Below are 18,469 nucleotides of genomic sequence, written 5' to 3'. Positions count from 1 at the left end.
TACTATGTGTCTCAGCATGCTTCTCCTTGGGTTTATCCTGCCTGGGAAGCTCTGTGCTTCCTGGACTTGGGTGGCTATTTCCTTTCCCATGTTAGGGAAGTTTTTGATTATAATTTCTTCAAATATTTTCTTGGGTCCTCTCTCTCTCTCTTCCAGGACCCCCATAATGCGAATGCTGGTGCGTTTAATGTTGTCCCAGAGGTCTCTTAGGATGTCTTCAATTCTTTTCACTCTTTTTTCTTTATTCTGTTCCATGGCAGTGAATTCCACCACTCTGTCTTCCAGGTCACTTATCCATTCTTCTACTTCAGTTTTTCTGCTATTGATTCCTTCTCGTGTATTTTTCATTTCAGTTATTTTGTTGTTCACCTGTTTGCTTGTTCTTTAATTTTTCCATGTGTTTGTTCTTGAATTCTTCTAGGTCTTTGTTAAACATTTCTTGAATCCTCTCGATCTTTGCCTCCATTCTTTTTCCGAGGTCCCGGATCATCTTCATTATCATTTTTCTGAATTCTTTTTCTGTAAGGTTGCCTATCTCCACTTCATTTAGTTGTTTTTCTGGGGTTTTATCCTGTTCCTTCATCTGGTACCTAGTCTTCTGCCTTTTCGTTTTGTCTATCTTTCTGTGAATGTGGTTTTCGTTCCACAGGCTGCAGAATTGTAATTCTTCTTGCTTCTGCTGTCTGCCCTCTGGTGGATAAGGCTATCTAAAAGGCTTGGGCAAGCTTCCTGCTGGGAGGGACTGGTGGTGGGCAGAGCTTAGTAAAACTTTAATCCACTTGTCTGCTGATGGGTGGAGCTCAGTCTCCTCCCTGTTGGTTGTTTGACCTGAGGCGACTCAGCACTGGACGCTACAGGCTCTTTGGTGGGGCTAATTTCGGACTCCGGGAGTGCTCATGCCAAGGAGTACTTCCCAGAATTTCTGCCGCCAGTGTACTTGTCCCAGCAGTGAGCCACAGCCACCCCCCACCTCTGCAAATCCCGCTAGCCTTCAACGTCTGATTCTCTGGGAATTCCTCCTCCTGTTGCCAGACGCCCTCTCGGGTTGGGAAGCCTGATGTGGGGCTCAGAACCTTTACTCCAGTGGGTGGACTTCTGTGGTATAATTGTTCTCCAGTTTGTGAGTCACCCACTCAGCAGTTATGGAATTTGATTTCATCGTGATTTCGCCCCTCCTATCATCTCATTGCAGCTTCTCCTTTGTCATTGGATGTGGGGTATCTTTTTTGGTGAGTTCCAATGTCTTCCTGTCGATGATTTTTTAGCAGTTAGCTGTGATTCCGGTGCTCTCACAAGAGGCAATGAGTGCACGTCCTTCTACTCCGCCATCTTGAACCTGCCCATCTCAATTGATCATTTAGAAGAGCGAAACAACACTGATAAAATGGAAACACACCACATGAAAAGTAGCAACTACTGTTTTAATGGTTTTTATAATCTTTCTTAATGTCACATATATTTTAGAGGCTGTGGTGGAGAAAAATTGAATTTGAATTTCATCAATTTCTTCAGTTTTACTTGATTTTCTTTCACTTCCATTAAATTCAAGTAAAATTAAATTTAATGTCTGTAATTAAAAATAGCATATCGTTTGAACCCAGTGTTATAAAGTTATTTCATTCTTTCTTCCTGTTCTTGTTTGTCTCATTTTAATTTCTTTGTATCACTCTCCATATCCATCCTGTTATCTGTGCCTATTTATTTAAGTACTTAAAGTAATGTTCATTAAATGGTAATTTAATTATATTTAGAGAATGATTTTGAATAATCTGTTGCTTCTTATATTATGTGGAACTTGTATAAATGAGCATGCATCATTTTTATAGAAACAATAAAAAGTGATTATCTTTTTTACATATTTAATGGAACAGTTAAATTAACACCATACGGCTTTTTCTTTTAATAACCTGGGATTTGGGGCAATCAGATTTCAAGTCTCAGCTCAGCAAGGAGGTGGTTGTATAATATCTCTAGTTCTTAGTTTCATCGTCTGTTAAAAATGAAGGAGTTGAACTGAGATATTTCCATTTCCAGCTCTGAAATTCTGTATCTCAGGTACTGATGATTAAAATCTCTCTATGTTGAGTTCCAAGTAGCACTTTAGATACCATGGAGGTATTTTACCTATTAACTTGGCTATATTGCTTTTGAGGAGTGTACCTTTCTTCCCATAAAATCTTCACAGCATTCTTATTTGAAGTAAGGGAAACGTGTACAGGGAAAATAGAGCCCAATATAATAATGAAATGTTACTTTTCAAAGGTTGTAGAATAGAAAAAGGGCAGAAACAAACGGGAATGCAGTATTCATGAGAAAACCCATAAAACTGTACCACTTCCTGCTATAACCATTATCCTTACAGCAGGAGTGGGAAATGATGCAAAGACAATTGAGCTCTTATGGGAAAACTGTACATTAAAGTTAAAAATGACTGAGGTCAAATATATTGGATATTTGTAAGAGACATGATAGGCCTAGACAACACTGGAAGAAAACTGAACAACAGCCCTATGGCTTACTTTGTGTAATTATGAAATTTGATTATGCTGAGTAAAACACAGGAAACAAATGAGAATTAAAATAGCACATTTCTTTGGCCTAAGTGAAATAATGACAAGCTTATTCTGCAATTCAATAAAGAAAACATATTCTAAAGACAAAAGGACTTAAACAGAAGCCATTAGAAAATGAAATCAGTACTTTTGCGGCTCACTGATTTCCAATGAAATTTGTCTTGCCCTTCTTTGCTGCTTGTGGAGTCTAAAAATCCAAGTGATCAACTTTATTTTGCATGTTCGAGAAACAAGCCCATAACTTTCAGGCTGAACAATAGCTCTATATGAAGAATTATCAATGGAGTAAGAAAAGACAGTGTGGCTCCTCATAGAACTAGCTAGCCAGTTTATGGAATTATTTGTGAATCTCAGTTTTGGGAAAATAAAAGCATTGAGTATCCATTTATTCATCAAGCTGGCTAGCTATATGTAGAGATATTAGAAATACAGTCAGCATTCTCTGTTGCTTTGTCATATTCCTTAATGATCTTAATGACCTCAGAGTGAAATTTTCATCTACAAGCTGGCTTTTCCCTTTCTGATTCCCAGTGAACTGACACAGCCTGATTTCTTCTAAGAGTCACCACGCTCAAATCCTGACTTCAATGTTTATTACGTTAGAATAAGATAGGTCGGCCAGTCTGCTGCCATCAAGGAGACAAATTAAATGTAATGGAAAAGTTTGCTTTTATTAAAAGTCTTTTTCTCTTAGCCAAGTTCACTTTTTAGGTTAGCCAGGTGGTCTTGACGGCAACAGACAGTATAGGTTTTGATATATGGCATCGTTGTTCCTTTGTATATAAATAATGGCAGCCCTAATATAGAAAAGAAATTAAAGTGAGCAATAAAAAGTCTTGCCTATCTTTTATGATTTTACAACAATTAAGCAGCTAACACTGGATTATAAATCACTGAAGGGAAACTGAGAACAACTGAGAACAACAACAGTAATAAAGTATGGAATCTTTACTAATGAAAGGAAAATATCTGACTTTTGTTACCACCTAATAAAAGTGCACTTTATTGTCATTCCTCATTCCCTAGGCATTTTCTCTACTCCTGTTAATATTTGGCTACTAACCAGTATCCAGTTTTCAAAGATTAGAGAGAAAAATTCTATACGGCAAATCTATATGGTCAAATCAGCTCTAACCTGTCTTTTTCCAGTAGACGTACCTACCTGACAACAGCCAGCATTTGAAACACCCACGCTCTACAGGTTTGTGCTTGTAAATTTCAGCCACTCCAGCTTTTGAGGAATACAAATAATGAAAAGTCATCAAAGGGCTGCCATAACTCTCCCAGCTGACTAGATGGAAGCATTTCTGACTACTCAAAATTAATAGTAGCTCCCAAGGCCTGATAAGAACAGCTGTCACTGAGAAATATACTCACAAACAAATAAGTAATTCTCCCAGTTTGATTTGTTAGAGGCATGAAGCGGCAACTCTTCAGGGCAACCTAGATGGGTTACCAAAGGAGCAATGAGCTCCCGTAGACCTTTGATATGGTAATGTGAGCGTACCATGCACTATTTATGAGCACGTGCTATGTGCCTCGCCCAGAGCCTGGTACATTCCAGACTCTCATTAAGGCTCTGCTCAATGAACAAGGCAGAATCCTTTGCTGGTGGTCCACGTGGAACAGCCAGCAATTATAATTAGGACATTCCACCAACAGAAGCTGCTGTCCTGTCATCACTGAAGTGCTAAAACTTGGCGAGATCCTAGGTACAAAACCACATTTGGAAATGTATCAATACTTAGGACTGCCCTGACTTTGTTATATTTGGTATAAAATACAAAATAAAATAAAATCCCACTCCTTCCAAAGCCAGTATCAATTTTATTTAGGTATGAGCCAATGAAGACAGATTTGAGAACTTTAATAGATGTCCCAACAATTTTTCAAAGTGAGAAACATTTCAGATCTGTGAGAATTTCATATTGCATTTTTACGAATAATTATGCAGTTGAATTAACTCAAATGCTTGTATTTTCCATCCGTTACTGTGATGCTAAATTGTCCCTTTCAGGGACTGAGACGTGACAGGAACCTGTCATTGCCATGACATTCAATAGAAGGAACCCCATTTCTAGTTTTCATCCATGGGGTCTCGCTATGTAACAGATTTTTCTAGGGAAGAGATTTTCTTCTTTCTGGGCTCATCTGGAGAACTCTGAAAACTCCCCCTTCTTGAGTGAACATGGTCATGGAGACTCAGGAGAAAGAAGAAGGACTAGGGGTCAGGAGACATGAACCTTGCCTGGGCCACAAGTCTTGATGTGACGTTGAACAAAACTTTCCCTGGGGATCTGATTCCTCATTTCTAAAATGAAAAACCGGACTACCCAATCTTTAAGGCCCCTTGGAGTACTTGATTGTCTCATAATGTGCAAGTGGTTCCAGCCCACTGTTACAGAAGTTTCCCTGCTGGTTGGAGAGGAAAGCCTGGTACAAGTCTATGTTTTATAGTCTTTGGTGATCAAAGAGGCAATCAGCGTGTTTTCATTGTCTAGGTTTAAATGTGCCTGTCATTAATTTTGACAAGATTATTTGTCACTGGAAATCACCTTTTAGATTTGGTGATCTATAACAATGACTGTAATAATGAAAAATCAATAACGTTCCCAAAGTGGATGCGAAAGAAATGACAGGCAGCATCTTAACCAACGGTCCAGAGAGCATCATTTGGGCAATATTTTTTTCCCTAACTACACACACTCTCAGATCCCATGTCAGACTTCCTGAATTAGAATTTCCTAGTCTGGGTCCTGGATCCACATGTCCCAGAAAAGCTTCCCAGCTAATTGGTGCCTTTTGCTCCCCAACCCACCTTTGAAAGGAATGATTTAAATACTGATTATCTATCAGGTAGAGAGAATCATATGACACAAGCCATACAGTGAGGTAAGTGGGCCTCTGATAACGTACCAGGTCAGGAAGCTGGCAGCATTCTATTTTTGCCTACATAGCTGTGTGCTATTTAAAAATTCAAGGAGGCTGAGCGCTTGGTGCGGCTGAATTTATCTAAGGTTTACTGAATGCTCCCTGTGGCTGTGGTTGGTAGCATTATAATTTGGGTGGTGGGTAGATCTGCAATTTTTATATTAAATTTGGAATGCTGGTTATAAAACTGTTTAGAATGCATTTCAGTGATGGATGGTAAATGGCTGTCTAAGACAAATACAAGGTCAATAGCCAGTTTCTTTTCTTTCCCTTTTTTGGTGCTACTTTGGGAAAATTACTTGGGAAATAAAGAAGGTTAAAAATGGTTCTCTCAGTACAAACTGAAAGTTCATATCCAAACTACGTAAGTTCTTGCCCTAATCGTTTTCTTCTCTCCCAATGGTATTTACTGGGCACCCAGACACTGCCAGATGTGAGACTGAACAGATGCTCTAACACAGCAATCTTTCATGTTTTACTCGAAGCCCCTGAAAATATTTTTCTCCCTTAGCTCCGTAACAGGGAGAAAGGAGCCCCCCTGGGGATATGGCTGATGCAGGCTGATCCTGTCTGACACTGAGGGACCCTGAAGACTCACTGTGATAACTCAGTTATGATGCAGACAGGCAACACACCTGTCCCAGTAACTTAGGCTCTCACCACACATGGACAGTCAAGTTCCCTTAGCATTTATTTAGATTGTACATTTTAATACATAAAATATCCCATTTTCATGGTTCATCCTCCTGCCTCTGGGCAGAAGCACAAACGTGCTTCAGAATCACTATTAGCTAAGATTATAAAAGGGCCCTCAACAATCGACTCCAATGCGTAACTGCTTCCACTGTGAGATGATTCTCCGGAGCCCATTAGGCTCCAGCACTCAGGAGGGAAGGCTCCTTGTTAACTGTACTAAAAAAAAGTCCTCTACAAATCAGACAGGGGTTAGCATCTCTGGACCTCCTAGAAGGAGCAGCTCTCTCAGTGACCCTCTGATCTTCCAGCCCCATGTCCCACCACTTCATGAAATACATTCAGAGCCCACCAGACCACTCATCCAAAAGGGGAGAAGGGGATAGGACACTAGGTCTTCACTATTCATTCATTCTAATGGTTGAAAGGGGATGTGGTTTTAAAATAGTCCTTTCTCTTCAGCTTCTTGATGAGCTATGTTTTTGTCCTGACTGACTCTCAGACTATGACCTGGATCCAGAGGTAAACTTCATGGACACTAGACATCAATAGTAACTCTGCCTCATCCGTAGAGAAAAGAGAAGACGACACTTACTGGGGCTCTGTTTCTGGGCACATAACTTGATTGATATTTAAAAGGATTATCCTGATTTTAATAGAGTGGAAAATGCATAGTTTTCATACAGATAAAGATCACTGCGGCAATGGTTTGCATGGCCAAATTTCAAAGGCATGCTCTCCGGCAGATGCGGCACAATACTTTGTGGCTACTTTCAATAACATATTTCATCTGAGGCTCTCACAATCTTTTGCAAACTAGCTGTGGCATGATCATTTTACAGATGGGGAGTCTGAAAACACAGGGTTTAATCTGATGAAGATTCCACACAAGGTCAGCGAACGGGCACAGAGAAGGAAAGCCAGGAGGAGCTATTATCTTGCACAACACATGTCAGCGTATAAAGAGGACAAACTAATGCAAAACAGGAGGCGAAGCTATTTAGAATCCAGAAAAAAATGCTAAGCTGAAAGAACATAAATAAATAAAAATAAAACAATTTTAAAAACCTTGAATAATGCAGCACCTCTAGTGAGAGCTCAACCCACTCACACAGTGAATCTGGAAATAGAACGAGCACAACGCTTACATATGAGCCCAGTCACCGCGGGCAATCTGTTCTTCTTCCAGTATTATTCAGGACAGATAATTTAGTTTTCTTTTTTTATTCTGAAATTTGTCACCATACAAAATAATGCATTAAATTTTTCTTTGATTTCTGCTTTTTCCCTATCTTCAATCCCCACACCCCAGAGTTTCAGAGAATCCACTGACTTCTCATCCTTTCAGTCTGTAAGTTCACTCTGCCTGTAATAACCCCTAGGTTCCTTCTGTTTTCTTCACAGACGTATGTTATACCTAATAATCAACAACCGTGCCTGCTTTAATTGGTTCACCACCGAGTGAATATAAAGTAGCCCTTGGAGGCCCTTCAGCTGACATCATTCTCCTTAAGGAGACATTATAGTAAATAAATAAGCAAATGAATGTGAGTCAACAGGGAGATGAAAAGACTGAGATGAATGATGGTTAAGGAATTCTTAAAACCCTCTCACTAATGGGGGTGAAGGCCCTCAGCGCTCTCAGCCCACCCAGTTTCTGTGTGTTCTTTCCTAATCTTGGTTTTTTGTAAATTAAGTCTTTAACAACAGTTGAGCAATTACGAAATTTCTTCATGGAGCAAGTCTGCACTTGCAGACATGTTGATATCTTCCAGAATGTCCATAGCGAAGTACTCACAGCAGCAAAACTCTGGAAACTACTCGTATGTCCATCAGGAGGATTCTGGGAACCTGATCAAGTGTTATGCCAACTTGGTGCCACTGCTCATGGGAAAATGATAAATTGCTTGATAAACCGATAAATTGTTTGTGGACCAGGGAAACGAGAGCTATTTGGTAGGAAGCCATACCGTAAGGTTCTCTGAGTGAGGTGACTCCTGTAACTCAACATGTCCCTCACGGGGACTCTGGATGTTCTGCCCAGGGAGTTGTGCCCAGAGAAAGTGCCTCTCCTGTTGCATAGGATTCTATGGCAGAGTGGTTCTCGAATCTTCCCCACCTGGGGCTCCTCTCCTAGCACCTAAGCTATTACCTGCGAGAGGTGGCGCAAAGAGAACAGCATCTGGACAGCTGTGTGGACTGCAGTCGACGCTGTTGCCAGACCCCCTCCATGCCTCGGCCCTGCCGGGAAGCAGTGATCTCTGTCTTACATCGTTCCTGGGTCACCCAGTGCCAAGCGTGGCCTATGGGAGTCCTGCGAGTCTGAATGTTTAGTTGAACCCAAGAAGACCTCCTAAGGGCATTGCAAATGATTACTTCTGAGGATCAGATTAAGAGAAACTTTCACATTCTATGTATATATCTTTGAATAATTTCAGTCTTTAACCATAAATATGTAACTTATTATCTGGAGAAAAAAAGACTACTGAAAGAAAAAAAAAACCTCCATAAAAGGAACTGTCACATCAAACTCTTTTAGAGGTCTATGCCCAGGAAAACATGGCTAAGATTCCACAATGAAATGGGAATGAGTAGGATGTAACTTTAGATAAAGTTCCAAAAGATTAAAAGCTATAACCAAATCTACAGTTTTGAGGTGAATAAACATTCTCTATCTTGGTAAGTATATCACAAATTCTGGATATACTGAATTCAAGTGTGTTTTTTCAATATTTTTTCAGCTTGATTAAAAATTTGGAACCTTGTATGACTAGATAAGCTTAATACGTATCATTTAAAAAATGATCACCAACCATTTTGTTATGCAATTAAGACAGCAAGAGTAGTTTTCTATTTTCTAATTCCATAGAAATAATGAGTCCAATGTGGTGAAGGGCTGAGGTAAATAAAACTTGTTCCCACTTGGCTATGAAACAGCCATTCCCTGAGAGGAAACTTTCAGCATTCTTCCATATGAACCCTTTGGCTTTCTTCCCTGAAGAAATACTGTCTTTAACAAGTCCAATAATTTCCAGGATGTTGTCAGGCCAAACAGCTACCCCATTTGGAGGTAGCTAGTTACTTCAAGAAGATTGACATTGTATACAATTATATGAACAATTATAAGATGAATCATAATTGATGAACACCTATACACAGATTATTGATCTCAAGTCCCAACAAACACTCGGCAAGTAAGACGATGTGAAGTGAGGCTGCACAAAAGAAATGTCAACTTAACGAGAAAAATAAACCTGATATTTATCTTGATATTTAAGCTTCATCTTGAAAATGTTAAATGGACGATGCTGCCCTCTCACTGAAATAAGTTTTATCACCATCTAGAATGACATGCTACTGTGTGCTTAGAGATAATGTTTCTCCCCGGTTCTGTTTCGATAATATTGTTTGGTTAGAAATAGGAAATAGAGATGAACTGCCTGGGCTTCTGCTCACGGGTTGTGTCACAAGAGGCGAGTCTCTCGTTCCCGCCACAGAGACCATGAATGTCAAAGGCGCAGCACAGCCGGGCAGGAAGCGCTCAGTGAATTGGGAGGAGTTCGTCAGAGCTGTGGCCAAGGAAAAGTTCTGTGGCACCCAGGCAGCCCTGCAGGGTTTGTAATTAGCTCAGCTTCCCTGTCTCTAGGCGGTGCTTGTTTTAGGATCTCACCACATGGTTTCAACCACTATTCACATTCTCTCTTCTCTTTCAAATACATGCACACATGTCTGTAGTTTCCCTTTCATAACGGTTTTTTGTCCTTATAAGAAAGAAACTGTAAGTCACAAAGCTGGACTCAGAGTGGAAAAGCAACTTCCCATCTTCGTTATCATTTAGATCACGAGTCTGTCTTCAGGAAAGGGGTTTCTGGGAGAAGTCCTCTATGAACAGAATGGAAATTCCAGCTGGGTTTCAATGTTCAGACCTTCTTGAATATCATCCAGTGGTTTCCCACGGCACTCAGACTCAGGTTCACGGTGCCACGTGGTCAGGCCCCTGCCCTGCTCTTTACCACACTGGTCACTCTCCCTGGGTCTTCTCATTCTGGAAACACGCTGAGCTTGGTCCCATCCCAGGGCCTTTGCATTTGCTGCTCCCTCACCTTCAGCTGTGCTCACCTCCAAATCTTCACACCTCTCTTCTTTTCAGCATTCAGATCTCAGCTCAATCTCACCCCAAGATCGCCCTTTCTACCCGCGCATCTAAAGCAGCCCACTGCCCAGCTCTCAGGCCACACTATCACATTGCCTTGTATTTTCTCCACGGCACCTAACATTACCTAAAATCCTCTTATTTACTGGGCTTTGCTTGTCTGTTTATTGCTCATTTTCTCTGCTCCATGAGAGGAGGGACGTCGTTGTCTTGCTCACAATTGTATGCAGTGTGGGGCTGCTCAGTCCAGATTTATGACCAAATGAAGGAGGAAACCAGCTCGATTTTCTTCATTTGAAGGCCACTTAATTTTTTCAGCATGTATGTAACACACCCTTTTCCCCCTTAAAAATAATTTTACACGTGTGATAATCTCTGTTCATTAATTTTGTCTGGTAGCAGACAACCACTTCAGTTCACAGGTTCACGTCATTATTAAACTCAGGTTAAGTTTTCTTCTATTATATCTTTAAAGACTGCTTCTGTCTGCTCCAAAGTTTTCTTTCAAAACACTGATTAGACCTGTCTATTATTGCTTAGCAAATTTATTTAAATATCTCTCATCTCATATTTCAACTAAAATGCCATTTTGTCAGAGAGCCCAACCCTGAAACGTCCTTATACTGAAGTGTCCAACACCTTCTGCCCATCACATTTTATTGATATTTTTCCTATAATGCATATACCTCACTTAAAATGGTAACTGCAACTTAGCAAGCATACTTTTTAACTGTTAGTTATTATTATACTTTCCTGGTTTATTGTCAGTCTGTCCTGATATAAATTTAAGATATATAAGAGAAGACACTTTTGTTCTTCTTGTCCACTACTGTATTACTAGAGTTTAGAAAAATGTGCCTATGTAGAATGGCATTGAACTAATGGCACTGAAAGAACTGATATGAAATAAATCACGGAATGAATTTATACATACATACATATATATATAGATATATAAATCCTGGTAAAGTTTGTATCCTTTTTTTCAAGTAAATTGTTTTTTTCCAACTACACTGTGGGAATTTAGCAAGTTAATATGAAAATCTGTACATTATTAAAGTACTGATGTAGTAACTTATAATCAAGCAGTTAATGAGCTGCAAAGCTCACTTTAAAAACCAGTTGCTCTATACATTTAATATGTATACAATTACTTCTTGTTATTGTCAAAACTAACTTGGGACATGAAGAGTAAATTGCAGAGACAGACTTAATAAATTGACTTTGATGTAGTTGCTTCTGGAACTGAAGCCTCTTGGGAACACTGAGCTAAAATTCATACCTGAACCTTCTTCAATTTTTAATCGAATACTATTATGATAACTTAACAACAGAATTTCAAAGATAGCTCAATTTTTCCTGGACTCTAGATTCTTTTACACATCAAGGAAGCACTTTATCTACCCAAAGGTATTTCTCTTTATATTGTGTATCAGACAAGGGAGCTTAGAAGCCATGGAGATGTTAAGGAAACATTATGTAATTAACATGAAACAAGTCAGGGACACATGTCTGACTAAATTATTTTTTAGAATATCATAAGACACTATAAAAATGCACTGAAAAGCCATACTTAGGGAAAGCAGGATAAATAGACAATGATTATTGACTGATTTGTAGTCAGTCAGTTCAAATCAAAATGCCCAAAGAGCTGTGCCTATACAAGGTTTCCTTTAGTTGAAGCAAAAATAATAAGAAGAAGAATACATTCACTTGGAAGATACACATTAATTTTAGGAATACCTTTCTTTGCTTAAAAGTATTTTAAAAACCAGTCTTTGTCCAAAAATTAAAAGATTACTAATGTATCAATACACTCTGGTTATCTTATCAGATGAAATGCCTCCTTGCTTCTAGATAATTCTGTATTTACTGTCTACCTCCCCTCCATGTGTGAGGGCAAATTAACTTTTATGACTTTACTCCTCATTATGTGGAAGTCTAAGCATTAATGCAATCTTTTTTAAGAGAAAAAAGGGCAAATCTATACTGAAAAATTTATTACTATTTTATTTTAATAGGTCTCACTCATGGCTGAGAAGTTATAAATTGATTAAAATATTTACTTAAAATACACCGTAAAATTTATGAAAAAGATAGAATTCATTTACTGTTGCTTTACTATCACTCAAAATTTTGTGTTCAAAAAATGTCTGAATTGTGTAGAATACAAATGGAACAGAGGACAAAAATTAAAAACCTATCTTTGAAAGACGAGTGATTGAAATAAAACTTGGTGACACTTACAAGCTAATACCTAAAGAGAAGGGGGGGATTGATAATGCAATCAACTCATTTACTTTATAAAACAAATGTTCTTAATTGGAGATAATTATTTCGTAACTTACCTCTGCATACTTCAACTTCAATGTTTTATGCATTTCTCGGAAACGACTGTAACGCCTGAATACGGTCCACGTCTCATCCAGGACAGTGATCTATTAACCAGGAAAAGCAAAATAAATCAGCATTAGTTGGAGGAAAAATTGGTTTCCTCTTATTTGTTTAAAATAATTTGTTTAATGTATGCTGATGTGTATAAAACTGATGACTAATAAGAACCTGCTGTATAAAAAAATAAAACAGAATTCAAAAATTCAAAAAAACCCCAATAAAACAATCATATAATTGTTCTTAAAAAAATTTTTTTAAATTGTTAATTAAAACAATTTAAAAATGCATCTTAAAAAAATAATTTGCTTCAAATTAAACAAATTGTTTAATTTGTTTAAAATAATTCAAAAATTTGTTTGTTTAAATTTGTTTCAAATAACTTAAAAATTAACGAAAAGTGATTAGCATGTAAATTTCTCCAGAAGGGAAAATATTAATCTAGCAGCACAAGTAAGACTTACAAATAATAACTGTACTCTGCTTAAGCATGCATCTCTGCTTCCCAAATATGATTACGAGCAGCATGTGACTCTGTAAAGTGGACACAGAGTTTCATGGCTTATCAGAAGTGTCCCTCCACTCTCCATGTGGGGGGCAGAAAGGACATCCCACAGTGTGAGCTTTCTGTTACAGTGATGTGCCTACACGAAATGTTTACACTTTTATATAAAATGTCAGTGTTGGTTTCCAGATGCTACCGCAATGGACAAGAGAGAAGCAGCAGCAGAGAAGAAAAAGAAGGATGAGGAGAAGGAAGAGGGAGGACAAAGGAAAAACAAAAAAAATCTGTCTGCATCCCAATGATCATTAGTATCAAAACCCACACTGTATTTTGCTTTATTTCGGAGGAAGAATTCTCAGTCCAGCCTCTAACCAGTAGTGGAACTTACTGTTCCTATTGGATGGCAGGTGGACACTGGTGCCCATCAGTCACATACCAAGGTCACGGTGACCAGGAGAGGCTGGGAGGCACCACCAGCCTCCACGGTCACACCTGAGGCACAGGCTCCTGACCAAGTTCCCATCTCATTCCCACTCTTCTTCCTCCAAGCTCCAGACCCATGTTCCTAACTGGGAGATGTCTTTCTTTAGATGCCATACACCAACTTCAAGGTCAGCCTGTGTGAAACAAATCCACCCGTTCTCTCCAATCTCAACTCTACTTCATCTCAGTGCATGTCACCACCATCCACCAAGCCACACCAGACAGACGCTGGTCCCCAGGTCCCCCCAACATGCCACAGTCAGACAAGCACCTGGTCCTGCACCTCTCACCTCCTAGGCCTTCCTTAGCGCTCTACCCTTCTATCCTTCACTGCCACTGCCATCTCACTCTGGGCCACCAGGTCTCACGCGGCCTCGGCCAGGCCTCTCCCAGTGTCGCCATCCAGTTGCCCCTCCAATCCCTTCTCTGCACAATTGACAGGGGAGCTTTTTAAAAACTTAAATCTGATCATTCTACCTCCCCCCTTAAGTCCCCTAGAAGCTTCACGCTGCTCCTAGAAGAAGACCCAGATTTTATATTTGTACCCGACTGCGCGCAGCAGCCTCTCCTCCAGCCTCTCCTCCCGCAAGTGTCTCACTCCCCGGAAGCGCACACTCCTTCCCACGCTGGGCCTCTGCAGGGGCCGCGCCCCTGTACTGGAAACCTTACCCCACACATTAGAGAAACGCCCTTCTCAGGCTGGTGATTCAGCTTTTGGTTCTCCTGCTACACCCCAGGGGTGAGCAGGAAAGTCAGGGATCAGTAAACCACAGAGATCAGGAGGGGGAGGACACCCATGCAGGGAGCCTCGGGAGGAAGAGGGGGGAGTCCTGAGTCTCAGCCTTCCGCAGGGTCACTCACTCCCCCGAGTGGCAAATTAGATGATTTGGGGTTATCCAAGGATGTATAATATTAAAACTTTCATTGTTCTGGCTCTATATTCATCATTTACAATAGTGTTTTAATTGTGGCAGGTTTCTTCTTGTGAGTTTCTTTTAAAAAGATATTTCTGTAAGGAATAAAAAGTACGTATGTTTACAAAAAATCATTTAGTAAAAATAGTACCAATGTCACCAAAGCTTGGGAAACACTGCTCCTGGCAGCTCAGCTGGGGGTTTTCTCCCCAGCTCTCTCCTCCTCAACAGACCCCATTGAGCACAATTAGCAAGGGGGTGAGGGCTTCCTTAGGGCAAGAGCACAGCAACATGCCACCTTGGCTGGACGCAAACCAGGTGTCAAGGAGAGACCTGGACACGAGCGGGCGTGATGCTGCCTGCTTGCCAAGAAAGCCCAGGAATGAACAGAACCATAGCCGTGACCCGGGAGTAGTAAGATGCAGGATGCTCACAGGGAAACCATCCTGTCCTGGGACTTTGGAATCCAGAGAAAGTCACAGAAGAAGCCTAGGTCTCCCTCCTCCCTCAGACTCTAGTGCTTCCTGGATCTCTGACTGCTTCCACTGTTCCTCTTGAACCCACAGTCAGTCAAGTGCAAAATCCCCCCATCTTCAGCCTCTTCTGGGAATTTCCCGTTCATCTTCACTCTAATGGAGAGCTGGCTCTCCCCGAGGGACCCCTTCCCCTGTAGCCATCTCAAGTAGGGACTGTGTTCTCCCCACACTCTTCATCCTGTTGTGCTGGGAGGTTGGTAGATGCTTTGTTACTTCCATCCAACTTTCACACCACTGCTCCTCTGCCCTTCCTAAAACCCCACCTACGTGAAGCCCACACCTTCGGATCCTACCTGTACCCATCCTTCTCGCAGGCAATTCGCCTTAGTCACATCCCCGACTCCTTGAACGTCTTAGGTTTTGCTCACTGTCATCTGCTCCAACGCTATGGAACTCCTGCCATGAATCTTGGAAATTTCATCAACCAACAGACGATCCCTCCAACACCCCGACCTCCTGTTCCTTGACCTTTGCCCTGGTTCCTCCCTCACCCAACTTGGAAACCATGGGCAATCACTACAACCTTTCCCTTGCATTCAACCTCAAATCTCTTTGTTCTGCTCTTGAAATTCCCTTGACTAAGCTAAACCACAATCTTGGTTAAATCCAGCTGTCTGCTTACTCCCGCCCTGTACCTGCAGGATGGGGATGAAGGAAAACATGCCACCAAATGGCTGCCTGGTCCTCTTTTAAAGTCACGGTCACCACTTTGAGGTCAGCCTGGATGCCTCCAAACAGTCATACCACATTTCCCCATTCCATCCATTCTCCCGTTCTCTTAGATAAGAGTTTTCTAAACAGTTTACTCCATCTTTCTCCTCATTCTCAGATGATAACCTGAGTTCCTATTTCACTGAGAAAGTGGAAGCAATCAATAGAACACTCCCACAACAACCCTCAGCCCACCATGGCCACCATCGGCCTTGTATCTCCTCCTCCCTCCTGCTACCGGGCGTGGGATGTACACCACTGCTCCTGGTTAAGGCCAACCCCTCTTCCTAGATGCTGGATTCTAGACTCCACGCCCTCCTGCCTTCTGAAGGAAACTGCAATCAGCAATTTTCTCTTCTCTCTCCTGCACCAACACATCCCCAGTCTCTACTAGATTATTCCAGCAGCGTCTAAACTAGCTAGGATTTCTCTCACCTTAAACTTCCACCTTGGCCTCCCTTTCCCTTCCAACTGCCACTCCATTTCTGTCCTTGCTATTATAACAAACTCCTTGCAAGAGTTTATTCTTTTTTTTTTTTTTCTTTTCTTTTTTTGCGGTACGCGGGCCTCTCACTGTTGTGGCCTCTCCCGTTGCGGAGCACATGGCTCCGGACGCGCAGGCTCAGCGGCCATGGCTCACGGGCCCAGCCGCTCCGCAGCATGTGGGATCTTCCCGGACCGGGGCACGAACTCGTGTCCCCTGCATCGGCAGGCGGACTCTCAACCACTGCGCCACCAGGGAAGCCCCGCAAGAGTTTATTCTTGATGTCATCAATTTCCTTCTTCCCAGGATCCCTTCAATCCAGCCTCAGTTACTCACATTCCACTCAAACTACTCTCATCTACTCTTACCAAGGTCATCAACAACTGCCACAGGTTACTTCATGCTAAACCACTGGTTCATTCTTGGCCCTGACCTGACTTGACCTATGGCAGGATCTGATGGAGCCGACAGCTCCTCCTTGAAACATCTTTTTCATCCGGCTTCCAGGCTGCTGCCTCTCTTACCTTAGTTTTCTTTGCTGGGATTTCTCTTCATCCCCCTGACCTCTAAACGTCAAAGTGTCCCAGGGCTTAGTCCTTGAACGTGTTTTATCTTCTACCTGAGCTCACTCCCTTGGTGATCTCATCCCATCTCATAGCTTAAACTTATACCACTGATTCCCGGGATGCTCATCTCTCTCCCTTGAACCCAGACTCGTACATCCTACTGCCTACTTGATATGTCTGCCTACCTGGATGTCTAACTGCATCTCAAACTTAACATGGCTGAATTTACCAAAATTAATCTCATCCAGACTTGCTCCCCCATCTCAGTAATGACAATGCCATTCTTCAATTTCTTCAATCCAGAAACTGTGGCATCATCTTTGATGTTCCTCCTTCTCTCACGGCTCACATCCAATCAGTCAGCAAATCCTTTCCACCACACTCCAAATATAATGAGAATCTGACACTTTGCACCATCACCACCATTAGCATCTTGGTCTAAGCCACCGCCACCTCTTGCCTGGACTATGTTTAACAGCCTCCTACCTGGTCCCCTCGCTTCTGCTTCTGTCTCCCTCCCCGCAACATTCCCCTCACTCCTTTCTCAACGCAGCAGCCAAAGTGCTCTTGTTAAAAACTGTCAGATGAGGCCATTTCTTTGCTGAATGGGACATCCTCCCAAGGCGTCCCATCTTGCTCAGGGTACAAGTTCAAGTTCTTGCGCTGATCTACAAGGATCTCTACAATTTGTCCCCTCCCTGGCCTCATCTCCCACCACGTTTTCCCTTGCTCACTCTGCCTTCCTTGCTTATCTAGAACCCATCAAACGTACTACACACTAAGTGTGGCCTCAGGAACTTTGTCTGTGACCTTTCCTCTTTCTGGAATCCTCTTTCCACGTGACTAGCTCCCTCACTTCCTTCAAGTCTTTGCTCAAAAGCCACTTTCTCAGTGATGCCTTCTCTGGATATACCATCTCAAATTGCACCCCCTTACTCCCCATCTCCACACTACTTATTTCTCTTTTCTTATTTTTCTACTAAGCACTTCTTACTACCTAACACGGTACAGTCACACCTCCGAGATATCGTGGGTTGGGTTCCAGACCACCACAGTACAGCGGATTGCAATAAAGTGAGTCACACGAATTTTCTGGTTTCCCAGTACATATAAAAGTTATGTTTGCACTTTACTGTAGTCTATTAAGTGTGCAATAGCATGTCTAAGAAAACAATGTACGTATCTTAAGTGAAAAAACACTTTAACGCTAAAAAATGCTAACCGTCATCTTGACAATGCAGGGTTGCATTACAAACCTTCAATTTGTAAAACTACGCAATATTTGAGAAGTGCAATAAAACAACGCCATCTGCATATATTGACTTGTATGTCTTGTTTCTGTCTCTCTTCCCTACTAGAATAAGCTCCAGGAGAATTAGGATTTTTAGCTGGTTTTCACTACACCTTAGAAGAGTGCTTGACACACCACGGGCTTCCTGATGAAGAGCTGGAGGATGGAGCCCCCAGTGGGCTTGTCTTAAGTGCACTCAGGCTTGGCAACAGTGAACCAGCAAGGCCACTGTTCATCT

At 41.4% G+C, this 18,469-nt stretch overlaps 1 protein-coding gene across 1 annotated transcript in view; it reads right to left on the bottom strand.

Annotated features, from left to right (window-relative positions):
- Nucleotides 1-18,469, bottom strand: part of LOC309973637 (kinesin-like protein KIF16B) — a 288,133-nt gene that overhangs the window by 53,583 nt on the left and 216,081 nt on the right. The window contains exon 24 of the mRNA XM_082857986.1: nt 12,699-12,788. Within this exon, the coding sequence (XP_082714112.1) occupies nt 12,699-12,788 (90 nt within the window). The remainder of the gene's footprint in view (nt 1-12,698; nt 12,789-18,469) is intronic.

This window comes from Leucopleurus acutus (genome assembly GCF_964270905.1).
Source record: "Leucopleurus acutus genome assembly, chromosome: 16".
Classification (NCBI taxonomy): Eukaryota; Metazoa; Chordata; class Mammalia; order Artiodactyla; family Delphinidae; genus Leucopleurus; species Leucopleurus acutus.
Note: the sequence above shows the minus strand (reverse complement) of the source record. Positions and strands in the feature narration are given on the sequence as shown.